The sequence below is a fragment of the Callospermophilus lateralis genome, chromosome 2, assembly GCF_048772815.1.
Source record: "Callospermophilus lateralis isolate mCalLat2 chromosome 2, mCalLat2.hap1, whole genome shotgun sequence".
Classification (NCBI taxonomy): domain Eukaryota; kingdom Metazoa; phylum Chordata; class Mammalia; order Rodentia; family Sciuridae; genus Callospermophilus; species Callospermophilus lateralis.
Window position 1 is genome coordinate 110,712,193 of NC_135306.1, and position 15,128 is coordinate 110,727,320.

A 15,128-nucleotide genomic window follows, 5' to 3' on the forward strand; every position below is an offset into this window, starting at 1 on the left:
GACAATAAAATGACAAGCCCTCTTCCTCTAATCAGTGGCAACCTGGGTCTGTGAGTTCTAGGACAATAAGATATTAAAGTGAGTGTAGTCTTTAAAACAGAAAAGCAAGTGCCCTTCTGAACCTGTTCTTGGGCAGCTGATTTATTTTGACCTCGCCCTGGCTCTTTTGGAATGAAGCATTTGTTTGATAAACAGGAAGTCGTTTCCATGGGTGTAGGAAGAAGAAATGATAGAACTGAGTGACAAAGTAAAGAATTGCTAGCTGTGGTTAGCTTGGGATGGGCAGAAATTTTTTCAGGTAGCTACCTAAGGGGGGCACACATGCTGCCTTCCCCCCTTTCTCAGCAGTGTTTGCTGTTCAGCCTGAGAAATACGGTTTCTGCCCATTGCTGGACATACCGTCAGGTTCCTTTTCAGCCGTGTTTGGCATCAGCAGTGAGTTGTAGTCTTAGCAGATGAACGAAGACAGTGTCTGCTTGGAGTGGAAAAGTGACTTATTTTAAGCAATATTAGCTCATCACACTGTCCCATTAGTGGCATGTCTCTTGAGCGTCCAGTGAAGCTGGTCTGGGGAAGGGAAGCCTGGCTTATGTGTGTTTTCACTCTTTGAAAGGTTAGAACCTAAATGTACCACGAGGTATTTCTTCCTAAGAGTGGTGCAATATTACAGAGAATTCTGAAGGAAACTTTATGTTCTAGTGTTCTAGGACTTTTGAAATCTAAAAATTCAATTCATCCCTTAATCCAATAATATCACCCCTTCGAGGATGTATTAGTTCCGTAGTGTCACTAACTTTGTGTGGGGGTGGGTGTGTAGAGCAGATAAAGATTAAAAAGGCCATTGCCAAATGATTTATGTGATTGAAAAGTGAGAAAGGAAACTTAGACTCTTTACTCTTGGTAAGAATTTGAAACAGGAGAACCATTTTTGCCTTTTAACTGAGAATTACCTCATCCCTGTCTGGTTTAGATGGTGGGAGTTGTGGTAGAAGAAAACTTTAAATTTTCCCCAGATCTAAATAGATAAATAGTTAACTGACCGTGAAAAAGGACTGATGAACTTTGCAGGCGTCTCATTGGAGATTATTTAGATGGGGGGCAGGAATCTAGAAATAACAGAAGCTCGGGTCATGGCTAGCTTGTCAGGTGATTAGATAGAGGATTTGGGTGATATCTGTAGCCAGTGCTTAGGAGAACTAGCCCACTGAATTACCTGAAAGAAGTATAATAATTCTTTAGAATTCCTTGCAAGTGGAGTTTATCCTGACAAGGTTCAAAATTTATTTTACTTTGAATGTTGTGTGGACTCAGGAGCCATTTTATTTCATGGGCCTTCTGAAAACAGCCAGGATTTATTCAAATGCTGTGATGGGTGTGTTAAGTCCAGGCTGGGCTCCCGCTCTGGATTTCTTCACTTAAAGTTAAATATCACTTTTGAACTTGAACTTTTGCTGCCTATATTGAGCACATAGGAGTATAAAGCAGCCATTTGTCAGCGGGCAGCTGAAAGGCGATTTTCAGGAGGGACTGAAAGCCACTGCAGGCTTCCTGGCACACCCACTAGACCCCATGGGGAAACTAACAGGGAGAGTGGGGGGCGTCAGATGGCAAAAATAAAACCTGAGGCTAAAATCTGAATGAGACTAACCCACTAATACCCTTATGCGGGGAAGAGCACAGTGCTACCAAAGAAGAGAAAATTGAACATCGCATACAGTAGCTGGCAGGAAATGTCTAATATTTGTAGCTAACATTTTTTTTCTTAAAAAAGTGATTTTTATATCTTCTTTATATCTATAACTGTAGGAATTCTGTGGTTGACTTTGGGGAAAATATTATAGTTTAGGCTGAGGGTAGCTTTAACTATTATAGTTGTACCCACTGTGCCGCCACAAATACCTTTTAACCAGAACCATTAACAGTGACTATGGGTATATAGAATCACCTTTAAGCACTACAGAATCCTGAAGAACTTTGTCATCTATTTCAAAATGCTTAAAGATTTCTGGTATAATATTGAATGCACCTTTTTAAAATTGTCTTTTTAAAACATCTTTGAAAATTAGAGTTTTGTCATAATGAAAGCACAGATTTATTCCCAAATACACTATCCTTTCTTTAGCTATGGCATGCAACTGAGTTTACTTCTGTTTAGCACATCAAGGGGTGGGAGTATTGTCAGCATGAATGTTTTGTCCAAGGACAACCAATGTGTCATTGTGGAGATAAAACAGAACTAGGCTGCATTCCTATTGCTCCTGCAGGGTCTTTGTAGCAATTTGGAGAACTTTCTAGTCATTTTAGGAAAATAAGGTACTTAGGAATTTATAGTTTTTTTTAATAAAAGAAAATCATTTTGGAAATCACAAAATTAATCATTCTGTCGCTTTTAAAAAGTGCTTTGATGTGTTCTGGTAATTAGTATTTACTGCCAGACGAACGTCTCTGGGGCATTTTAATTAATGGGTGACTTGGCCAGATGAGCTTCTGATGGCAAACCTTCATAAGAGCTTATTTTTATGTTTCTCAAGAATAGCTGTCTCTTCAAAGCTCTTTAATTAGACAAAGTTTAGCAACTAAAACATATTATTAGAATAATTAGGCCTCTCTTAGGAGAAATAGGGGGTCAAAGGAGCAGGTACTGTTAGAGAATGGCCTCTTAAAATAAAACATAGCGTTCTACATCTGATGGATGTCCAGTTCTTTAACAGCTTATGTTAAGTTACTGTCCCTAGTCACAGACTTTGTGTTGTTTAAAGTTCATATGACAGATCTCACCAAAAGTCTAAACACACCAGAGTATAAGCTCGTTTATCACTACCTCTGAACTCCCATTGGAAACTGTGTTCTAGACCTTTAATGGCCCAGCCAAAGACTTTTTATTTTCTCCTTTTTCCTATTAATTGGTAACTCGGAAATAACAATAATTATTTTAAAGGAAATGTTTCAAAGATCTTGTGCATGGCAAATAAAAATTATAATCGTTTTTTTTAATTTCTTAATTATTTATTTATATGACATGTTTTTAAAGTTACTATAGTGTTCATACTCCAGAATTTTATGTTCTCTATGGTCAGGATGTGGTTTGAATTTTTTCAAAATCTGCTGTATAGATGGATTATATCACTTGGCTTTCTTTCTTCACCCTTCTCCTACCATTTCTTGCCCCAAGTTCTCAGTCTTTGCACTAGTAATGATGTTTTACCCTGAATTTCCTTTTTGTGATGGGGGTGGGGAGGAGGTAATACCTGATTGGTCCTGTGGGTGAGATGTCACCAAGTCAATCTGGTGATCTGGTGGTATTAGTGGAGCTACTTACTATTGATAAACAAACAGCAGTACATTTTTCTATATTGTCTAATTTTTCACTTTCCTACTATTTCAGGATGTTTAGAATGGCAAATATGTCTTCTTTCCTGCTAAATCAGTTGGTTAAAGGACAGTGGTGATGACACTATTAAATATTTCAATCAGAATATACTGTATCATAACTAAGATTTTTTAATCATTTCAGCTGTCATGACCTGTATGTGTTGGTTTATGAAGAACTGAGTCATGGATATATATGTCATTGATTCAGTGTAAACCTGCTGCCATTATTGGATAGTACTTAAGGAACTTCCTTTATTGATTAGAAATCAAATTATTTTTTAAAAATTTGAGGATGGCCCAATTTATAGATTTATAGAATTTATCACATGGATATTCTTTAGTAACATGTATTGATGCTGTTTCGCTACTGTGACTGAAAGATCTGACCAGAACAACTGTAAAGGAGGAAAAGTTTATTTAGAGGCTCACGGTTTCAGACACCAGACATCTCAATCCATAGACAGCAGGCTCCATTCTTCAGAACTTGAGGCGAGGCAGGACATCATGGCGGAAGAATGTGGCAGAGAGAAGCAGCTCACGTAATAATCAGAAAGCGGGGGTGGGGGGTGGAGATACAGAGAGAGAGACAGTCCATTCTCCAGATACAAAGTATATACCCCATAGCCATGCTCCCCATGAACCACTTTCTCCAGCCACAACCCAGTTAATCCCATCAGGGATTGATTAATTGATTAGGTTAAGACTATGCCTGATCATTTCTCCTCCAAAGCTTCTTGCATTGTCTCACATGTGAGCTTTTGGGGGATACCTCACATCCAAACCATAACATGATATCATCTGTAAAAAATTAATAGCATAGTTTTAAAAACATTTGGTAAGCCCCCAAAATGCAGATACAAAAATGTAGGCATGTTGCTAAGTGATCAAAGTGTAGAACTTCAACAGAAGAGATACTGGCCTGAACAGAGTCCTGTGTAAAGCATTTCTCTCCCTTGGCAATGCCTACTTTTTCTTAAATTGCTGGTTTAGGGACTCTTGCTTTTAACTCACCTTTTAACGCAGGAAATACTTCTTACCTTTATGTGTGCGTTAGCTAATGTATGTGTAAGCTTTTGTAATGGGGAGTATGACAAGCAAGGTGTTGAGTGTTGTGATTCTTGAAAAATACCATTAAACCCCCAGAACACTTTTTTCTTACAGTAGTACAAGTGTGTTGGTATGCACACTTGCACGTAACAGGATTTATATTTAAAATAGTTGGGTTCTTATTATTACTACTGAGTTTTTATGGCTACAAATCAGGACTAGAAACATGTTTTTCTCATTTTATTTGTTTTACTCCTTTAACTCAGCCATTTGGTGGGGCCTCCAATCCATCCCACCTGAAGACTACCTTTTGATATTATACCAACATCCAAAATGGGTACTGACTGTGCTCTTCTTCAAAACAGACCACCTGGTGGCCCATGGTAGAATGGCAGAAAAGGAAGCCCGTCGGAAGTTCAAACAGATCGTCACAGCCGTGTATTTTTGTCACTGTCGGAACATTGTCCATCGTGATTTAAAAGCTGAAAATTTGCTTCTGGACGCCAATCTAAATATCAAAATAGCAGGTAAGAAGTGTGCTGAGAATGTAAGAAAGGCTCAAAGATCTTTTCCTGCAGGGTTCTTAAATTCAGGAATTATCTATTTCCGTCTATTTAGAAAGATGTACTGGGAAAGTAGGGGAAAATTTTTAGTTATTGATGGACCTTTATTTAATTTATTTATATGCAATGCTGAGAATCAAACTCAGTGCCTCACACATGCTAGGCAAGTGCTCTACCTCTGAGCTACAATCCCAGCCCATAGGTTATTTTTTAATAGCCTGAAAACTTACAAACTTTCAGAATACATTTTTAAAATGTGGTATTAGTAGAAACTAGGCTATGGGAAAGAAATAAAAGTATGGTATTTAAAATTCTATTATTTTGGTTGATGGGTTCTTTTTAAATAGGAAGAATAAAAGGTGGAATAAAATGGAAAGGAAAAACTGATAAGGTTGTATGCCCTCTCAGCTTCAGTTGAAGAGGTTGATTTATGTCACTACCAACATAGAACATGCTTATTCTGAAGGCTGTGTTTTATGGTAATTTAGTAAGAGTAGATCATCTAGTGGCTGACTGGCAGTCCAACCTTCCCTCCCTGCAAAACCATATTTTATTAAAAGCTGCTTCATCTCTTGAGTTGCTAAAAGGTGAATTTAGGACCTCTTAAGGTTTTTCTGAGCATTTTTTGGGTACATATATAAATATATGTGTCCAGATTTCATAAGTTTATTAAAGATGATACTCAGGTAGTTTTAACTAATCTGTTTTTCAGTCTGCCTTTTTATCTCAAATTTTACTAATCCGCCCATCTGACAGTGCCTATAATGCACTTCCACTGTAACTCTGCTCATGCTTCAGTTTTACTAAACTATCAGCATTTTGCCTTAAGAATACAAGCTCACCATTTATTGATAGAAGAAAATGATTGCAGTCCTTTAGAAACTATAAATAATAAGCCATTTTGGTTTTCTGATCATTTCCCTCATCTCCCAGATTACAAAGAGAGCAGTTCATATAGAGAGCTGAAATGTAGTTTGAGAATCATTGCCTTGGAAGATCAAGATGACAAAAGCAGTTCTAAAGATTTTCCTCCTTGGGCTAGAGCTTTAGCTTGGTGGTCGAGTACTTATCTAGAATGCCAAGGCCCTGGGTTTAATCCCTAGGACCACAGAAACACAAAACAAAAACCTAAGCTTACTCCCTTAGTAGGCTGGAAGATGAGAAATAAAATTTATATCATATGTCAAAGTACCTATAATACCCTTGCTGGCTGGCAATTCTTTTGCCTTTCCTTTGTATAGGTTCCCTTTTACACCCTTGGAATGTCACCTAGGTTTTAACTTATATCAGGCTGATGGCTGCACTCTGGTATAGAACTTTCATATCATTTGTAGACTCTTTGAGTCTGGGCTAGCTCCTTACATAGTGTATAAGGTTAAGACTTTCTTTATCTTACAAGAAAATCATGTTTTTCCTTTCCTCTTGGGTCTGTTTTATTTTCTCCAACCATCTCTAGATGTTGGCAGTTCCCACAGAAGTGGGTTGCAGCCTGGCAATTTTAAATCCTCTTTTGTAACTGTTGTGGCTTTAATTAAATTAATAGTAATAAAATCTACCAAACTTCCACAATCCTTAGAAGTATGATAAAAAAAAAATTAACTTCTTACTTTTGCTGTAACAAATCACCATACTTAGTGACTTGAAACAACAAAGATTTTCGATTACATTTCTGAAGGTCAGTAACCCTGGGCTAAAGACAAAATGCTGGCAGGGCTGGTTCATTCTGGAGATTCTGAAGAGAAAAATCTTGCCTTTTTTCGGCTATTACAGGCCACCTGCATTCCTTGGTTTGGGTCTCCTAGTCATCACTGCAGCCTCTTGCTTCCATTGTCACATCACCTGCTCATAGCTCTAATCCTCCTGATTCCATCTTATAAGGACCCTCATGATTACACTGGACTCTCCCAGATAACCCAAGATAATCTTTCCATTTTAAGATCCTTAATCACTTCTGTAAAAAGTTCCCTTTACCATGTAAGTTAACACATTCACATAGTATGGGCTTTAGAATATAGATATAATTTTTGGATCATCGTTGGGGGGAATCTTTGGATTACAGACTAGGGTTGTAAATTGAAAGAAAGCCCTCTTCATGTTCTGTTGTTTTATTCTTCCTCCACTGACACAAAATTTAAGTTTTAAAAGTATGTTTCCTTCGTTCTTAATTTTGAATTTAGAACAGTTTTGACTCAGTTAAAGAAAATTCCTATGTCCTTTAGTTTTTGCTCTGAGGAACCAAGAGTAAATGCAGAGTTCATTGATGATTGAAATTGGAAACTACTGAAATATTTGGGTAAGGTGATTTTTAGGTTCCCCCTCCCGCTTCCTCCCTTCATTAGTAGTTAAAACAAATCCAAGTATTCACAGTGAGAGTCTGTTACCTGCTGGCGTGTCATTAAAGACTCCTGGCGATGCTGGCAGCCAGCCTTGGGCTCTCTGTGTATAACACATATACTTTGGCAAGATTTTCAAATTGATCAACCCACATTCTGCATTTTTATTGTTTGTTTTCAGAGCAAAACAAAGATTAAATGAGCACTTCTAGTATTATGGCCTGCTACAATATGTAACATTTTTCTTTGCTTATGCATTTTTTTCTCTTACATGCCATCATTACTCAGTTTCTCAGTCATTGCCTGTACTTCCTTTATCACACATAAATTAGATCAAATTCTCATTCTCATTTGCCAGATTTTCTTTGAACTTAATGGACCAGGGGGAGAAATGCTTCCAGTTTAAGCTGAGTAGAACGTGGCTAATTATGGAGGGTAGCTTGGATGGTTTTGACAGGAGAAGTTCAGATAGGTAATCAAATCAACTTTAATTTTAAAAGCTAAAGTAACTTTCAGATCTCTGATCTTTTTTGGTCCTTTTGGATAAAGCATTTTAAGTCTCAGTAAGAAGAAAGTATTGTGTGTGAAAGAAACACATGAGAGAAAAAGAGACCTTTTTGTTTTATTTAAGATATTAGTTTTAAGCAGCTCATCTTTAAAATCATCATACGTGTACACTAGCGAATAAAATTGGAACTAATGAAAATTCAAATTAGAGCAGGGTGTGGTGGCCCACTCCTCTAATCCCAGCTATTTGGGAATCTGAGGCCTGATAATAACTGGTTCAAGGTTAGCTTGGGCAATTTATCGAGACCCTGTTTCAAAGTAAAAAGTAGAAAGGTCTCAAATAGCTTTGTGGTAGAATGTTCCTGGGTTCAATCCCTAGTTACCAACAACAACAACAACAAATCAAATTAGGAAATGTTAGAAATTCATGTTTTCCTTATGATTTTAAAAATCATTCATTCACTATAGAAGATGAATAATTGTTCTGGGATGTTTGTGTTTATTTTTGTATGGATTAATGTGGCAGTTTGTGTATTATTTGATACTATAAAAATCTAGCTATTACAAGTACCCATGCTAGCCTAGCTGTCTTAGACGTGTGCTCCCTCAACGTGAAGGTGAACTTCAATTTGAGGTATTATAAGAGTCAACCATCATTTCATAGTTTACAGTTTTTTTGTGCTTAAATTCTTATCTATGAATTTTTGTTCTGTTTCTAGAGAATGAAACCCAGGTAAACAACCATTTTCTTCCTGGTTTTAGAATTTAAAATTTTTTCTTAATGGCACAAGCAAACCTGTCTTGAGTAAAAATTTTTAAAAGATGTTTTCATTATTAGTAATGCAGTATAAACATTGATCATTTCCAGAATAAAGAATTTTATTTCCGAAAGGCAAAGTTACCAAACCCGGGACTAAGAATTTGCAGTGGTTCTTACTTGTTAAAACAATCTGTGCTTGGGTAGCAAAAAGAGCAAACAGAAGCTCAACCCTGTGTATTCAGCCAGCAAATGTTTTGACCTCCAAATGTTAACATCAGAATTAGGCTTTGCATGGTTAAGTCCTTTACAAAGTATTTTAACATATATCACTTAATTTCATAATATTTGGCATATAAATATAACTTACTAGAAAACATTGAAATCCTGTCATCTTCTGACACAATTCACTTTCCAAAACCTTGAATTTCTTATAAATGAGTGCCCATGTAAAGTTTCTTTCATATAGAGCCCCAAGCTGGGAAAAGAAGAGGATTCTTGGCCTTTGCCTTTTCATTTTTTAATGCTTCAGGTATGTGAAGTTCCACAGAAAATTATGAAGGCCTGAAGAGACACAACCTGGCTCTCAGCATGTGGCCTGCATCCCTGGGTGATGGCCACATGATAGTTCAGTGCAGTAGAAGAGATGTTACAGGCACATCATGGTTTGTTGCCACACCAATGGCACAGTCTGATTACCACAGTATTTTAGGAATGAGGAAACCCTTATTTTATAAAATTCGAGTAGATTGTGTATCCCATTTGTTGTTTCACTCCCACCAGCTAGCACATACCTGTTCTGTAGTAGGTGCTCAATAACTTCACAGACCTGAATTTCACAGCAGTACTGGTAAAGACATAAATACCCTATTGAGGACTTAAATGAGGTGAGACTTAAGAGATGATGGGATCAATAACGTAGAGAGACTCCTAGAAGCTTAGTCAACCAGCAAATGCTGATAAAGCACCTGCTACGTGCAGGCACTGATGGAGGCCTTGGGGATACAAGTGGCAGATACAAATATCCCATGGAAATAACAGTCTGATGGGGAGAGATAGACAAGCAAATAAGCTCTCAAGGAATCTGTGAAAAGGACAAAATCTGAGTAATGTGATAAAACCATGTGGCAAGCTATTGCTTTTAACTAGGATAGTCAGAGTTGTCCAAGCAGAAGGAAGAGCAAGGCAAAGGCCTGAGAGAGATGAATCTAATATACTTGTGAGGTAGGAGAAAAGTCAGCCTGACTGAAGATGATAAGAGGAGAAGGGGAAAGAGTTGTAGTGGGGGAGATGTCAAGGGCTGCTCGTGGTGGGACTGTGGGGGTTTATTTTTATACCAGTGAGAAGCTCAGTTGCAGAAGCATGACAACAGTGGCATGAATATAGCATGTTTGCAAACAAGGCAGGAAAGGCAGATTTTATACTAGATTATAAAATTATTTGAATACAAGGCTTAATAAATCAGGGTGACAGGGGAAAGAAAGTGAGAGTAGGGAAAGGGACAGGAAGGGTAATAGGAAGACCAGCGAAAGAAGGGCTGCCAAATGGTAAAATCCTGCATGAGGACGGTGGTAGTTGACACGGAAAGGCAGGAGAGGGCAACAAGGTACCAGGGAGAGTGGAAGGAAGAATTTCTAGGACTGGATAATCAATCGGATATCTGGGCCAGGAGGAAGGAACTTTCAAAGATATGTTTAGAAATAAAGATTATGTTTAGCTATCAAATTAAAAATGGTATTGTCTGATTTTTTTAATGGTTGACGAATTGCTATTTGAAAGTAATCTTGTTTCCAAAGATTCATTAGAAAAAACTTTATACTTAAAAAAAGACTGCCTAAAGAAAAAATTTTTAAAAATTTATGAAGTATATCTGGCTTACTCCCTGAGAATGTTTTGAAAATTGTGGAAACTTTTTTTTTTTTTAACCTAAGAAATTTGGAAACTTTTCTCTTGAAATGTTGACTCCCAGAATGGGCTCCCTGAGACAGTTTCCACTCCCGTGTTATTGTTTTAGTTGGCAGACAGCAGAGATCTGAAGGGCAACTACAAAAAGCCAGTATTTTGGAAAGACTTTTCAGAGTGCATGGATTTAAGGTACTATGGAAATTTTTGACCTTAATGCAGTGAGAGGAAGACTGTCACATTTTTTTTTTTTTTAAATGAGAAATCAAAGCATTTTGTAAGTCCAGTCATCACTCATTCTCAGTAAGAATATACTGAAATGCTATCATATGGAAAAACAAGGTTGGAAACCCTGGATTTGGGGAAACTCTTCTACAGCATAGTGCTTGAGAATGTCCCTGACTGGCTTTAGGAAGTTACTGTGCATCATGCATTGTATCAATCCAAATTTAATTTTATGATTCTGACAGTATTTAGGTTATCATTCAATGCACCTTCCTGATTGACAGGTTGATAAATTGATACCCAGAGAAGGCTATCATGAGTCCTAAATTCAAGTCTTAATCAAACCTAGGAATTTTAACACCTCCACCTGTGTCTCTCTACGACATGGCATGTGACACTCAAGTAGAAGGAGGTGCTGAATAGCTTTCATGTATTGTTGACCATTGGGAAAGTAAAATTTGAAAAAATTATTTTCTTCTGAATCCTATTTCTAAGGCTAGACTTTAAGTGAAAATTATTCCAAAGGTATTTCAAGTACACAGGTGACTTATTTTGTATGAAAAAATTCTAAAATTAAAATTCAAACAAGCAGATTTTTGTCAATCATAGTTTTAGATTATAAGTGAAGTCTTGCTAATCTTGAAAAGTGATTGCATCCTGCTAGGATCAAGGACGATTTTCAGTTTTATTGGGTTTCATTCATGATAGTTTTGCTACCAACACAGAAGCATCGCTTCTCTGGTTTCCCACATAGCAGAGGGGAATGAACTCATTTAGGGTGGGGTAATGCAGTCTGAAATGATCCACTTCAAACACACTTTTAATCAAATGCTTGAATTTTAAAATTCATGCACATTTTATATTCTATTCAATATCATATTTACATTTTTAATATTAAAATTATTAACTTAGTTTATTATATATAATATATTTATATTCATGCTAGTATCTATTAACTACAAGTCACTTATTTGGGCATAATTGGAAAACAAGGGAACTGGCTGGCGCTAAAGAATAGAAAAGGAAAGGACACAGAGGGCAGGAAAGAAATGGAAACTTTTGCTTTAAGGCCTGAGGCAAAAGAAAGGAAGTGGTGGGAAAGGAACCTGAGCCTGAGTGCTCCCTCCTCCAGCCAAGGGAAAAGGGAGCTGAGCTGAAGGAAGGCAGTTGAAGCACAGTGTGCTTGTTCCCTACCAAATCATAGAGATTTCAGATGGCTCTCTGTCTCTGAGCCCATGCCATTTAATGTAATGGAATGATAAGTATGTGAAGTAATGATAAGTATGTGAAGTAAGTATGTTAATTGGCCTGATCTAATCATTCCACATCATTTCATACCCCTATTATAATATTACATTATACACCATAGAGTTACATATTTATTACTTGTCGGTTAAAAATACAAATGAGTAGAATATGGATAAGTGATTAAAAGCCAGAGTTGCACCTTAATCTATAAAATACCTGGAATAAAGAAAAATAAATTTATCAGCATATTTTTGAAGCTGTAGAAAATGATAAGTTTAAAAAACCTTAAGTAACCTAAGGATGACTGAAGAAAATTAGGTGCACATTTACCTGTAGTTTCTAATTCATGATGTTTTAAAAGAACATTGATATTCTGTTTACAGTGTTGTGATGTTATTAGTGGGTGTAGAAACTGTAAGAACTTTTATGAATCTACTCAGGACCATGTTTCCCCAACTATTTTTCTTCCATGATCATAAGATCCTCAACAATATCGAGATGTTGGGAAGAGACTTAACAAGTCACCTGGCGTGTTCCTTCACTTTGCCTCAGAAGCCTTCATTGTGTTGTGGAAAATGTGACATAAACTTAAAGAGATGTCAACAAGAGTGAGACTGGTAGGTAGGCTTTGCTAGGTGCCAAAATATCAGTAAAAGTCCCTGTTAGCCCAGGATCTGGTTCTTGTTTTTATGACTCATGAGATATATATTTTTTTATCAGTTCTCTTAAAAATCATAAGATAGCAAGTATAATATTTATATTTGATTTCTTAGTGTCCAAAAAAAATCAGTTTGCTTGTAGTCAGCATGGGTAATTCACGTTTAGACTTTTAAAAACATCCTGCTATGTGTGATCTTTTAAGTCGTCTTTGCTCAGGCTACACACAGAACACCCTTAGCTTAACACCTCAGTTAGCATATAGGATCTTCTCCTGGCCAGCAGTTTCTGAATCCTCAGGTTCTCAGTTTTCCTGGGGTTTCATGTCATAAAAAATGGTAATGGTTTCTATTGCCTTTTAGGTATCAATAAATCAAGTCATTATTTAGATCTGCCTACCCTTCTTAAATATTTAAGAGAGCTGAGTAAAATCAAGTGTGTCCAATTTGCATCAGCCAAATTATGGAAGCAGCCTAGGTGTCAGTGGATGAATAGATAAAGAAAATGTGGTATATATTTATATGCAATGGAGTGTTTTTTCCAGCCGTAAAGAAGAACATAAGTATGTTATTGCAGGAAAACTAGAGAGTGTAGTGTTAAGCAAAATAAATTCAACTCAGAAAGTCAAAGGTCATATGTTTTCTCTCATATGTGGAAGCTAGAGATAAAAACAGGAAAAGAATGGTATGGGGGGATGAAAATAGAAGGGAGACCAGTAGAGTAGAGAAAAGGTATTTAGGGGAAGGAGGAGGGGAAGGAAAGGGAAAGGGGAGATACTGGGACATGATATTGACAAAATCATACTGTTATATTGGGTGTGTGTACAAATCCCACTATTTTGTATAATTTCAATGCACCAATGAAATCTGGAAAAAAAATTAAAAATTTAAGTCAAGTGTGTCTACCTGCTATCAGGGAACAAATGAGCATGTTTTGACTTAATCATTCCATTTTTTTACTCAGTTTAAGTAGCTGATTACTATAACAGTTTTTATTAGGATGCAGTTTTTCATTATATTTTGTTAAATTTACTCATATTATGAACCACTGGATTATACAAAACTTAAGGAACATTAGTATTGAAATTTTAAATTAATGAGTATAAAAATAATTCAACACTTCAAGACAAACTTTGCTAGTTTCATGAATTGTTTTCATTTGATCACAGTTCTTGTATAACATCAAAATGTGTTTCTAGGGCCTCAAAAGTCAAAATTTTTAAATTATATATATTTTTATATAGACATAATATATATATACTACATAAATATAAATTTTATACACCTGTTTCCTTTTCCATATAAATTTTATACACCTATATTTTTTTCTGTCAGTCATTCAGCTATTATTTGCAATTTGATTTATTTAGATTAAGGAATGTCCACATTCATAACATATTATTTGCAAAGAAGTGATTAGGCATAATAACCTAGAAATTGCTTGCTAATCCATTTTATCATTTAAAAACAAAACATGAAAACGAACAAGTTTGTGTTTTAGGTTCAAATATGTAAGCATTCCAAATTCTAGATCATGAAATGTTTCCATCTATTTTAGGCATTATAATCTGAATATATATGTGGTTTCCAAACTAAACATGATATATCAATTTGAAATGAATACATTTGCTTACATAATTTAAGTAAATTAGTATGAGTCACTTCTAAAATGATTTGTCTAAAAATTCATAAAGAAGTTTTAAATCAATTTAAAAATAATATGCTTATGTTAAACAAAATATTTTATTTCAAGTTACTACTTTATCATAAATCATGCAAAAATGACAAAATTATACTTTATATTTCTTGAGAAATTTTAAGTTAATACAATCTTTGGAAAGAAGTTTGTGAATCAAAGAAATGGAAAATAATGGTTAACTGTACAATTAAATAAATTGCCATTTTCTTTATTTGATAATCCAGGCGTAATCTTGGTTTTCTTGATCACATTGAGAGATTTTTCTGAACTCTGGATAGAATTTTCTTCAAGAAAACACTGTTTCTCTATTATATACCAATTACCCCCTGAACTTTTCCTTAAAACTCATCATAGGATGATTAAAATTACACACCTAGCTGTGTAATTATTTCATGTGTACCTTCCTTGTTGGGCTAATCCCTGTGAGGCAAGGAGCCTGTCTGTCTTGTTCTCATTGCATGTTTGTGGGCCGTCAGAAGATTTGGAGTACTCCTATCTACACATTATCTTTCAGGTGGGTTGCTATTCGTGGGCCTCATCCGAATTTGTGTATTCTATTAGCTTTGACTAAGCATTTTATTTACCTGCTTATAACTTCTGGGTAATATTTTAGAGTTTCTTAAATGATAATCCCATCTTCTTTTCTCAAAAATTGGTTTTTTTTTTTTTTTTTTTTTTTTTTTTTGCTTCATCACATTTTTTTTTCTTTTTCTTTTCTTTTCTTTTTTTTTTTTTTGGTACTGGAAATTGAACCCAGGGGTGCTTAACCACCTAGCCAACATTCCCAACCCCTGTTTTAGAGATTAGGTCTCCCTAAGT

General features: G+C 35.9%; 1 protein-coding gene across 4 annotated transcripts in view; it reads left to right on the top strand.

Annotated features, from left to right (window-relative positions):
• Positions 1-15,128, top strand: part of Sik3 (SIK family kinase 3) — a 242,308-nt gene that overhangs the window by 162,364 nt on the left and 64,816 nt on the right. For all 4 annotated transcript variants that reach the window (XM_076846383.1, XM_076846384.1, XM_076846386.1 and 1 more), the window contains exon 4: positions 4,785-4,946. In XM_076846383.1, coding sequence (XP_076702498.1) covers positions 4,785-4,946 — 162 coding nt within the window. The remainder of the gene's footprint in view (positions 1-4,784; positions 4,947-15,128) is intronic.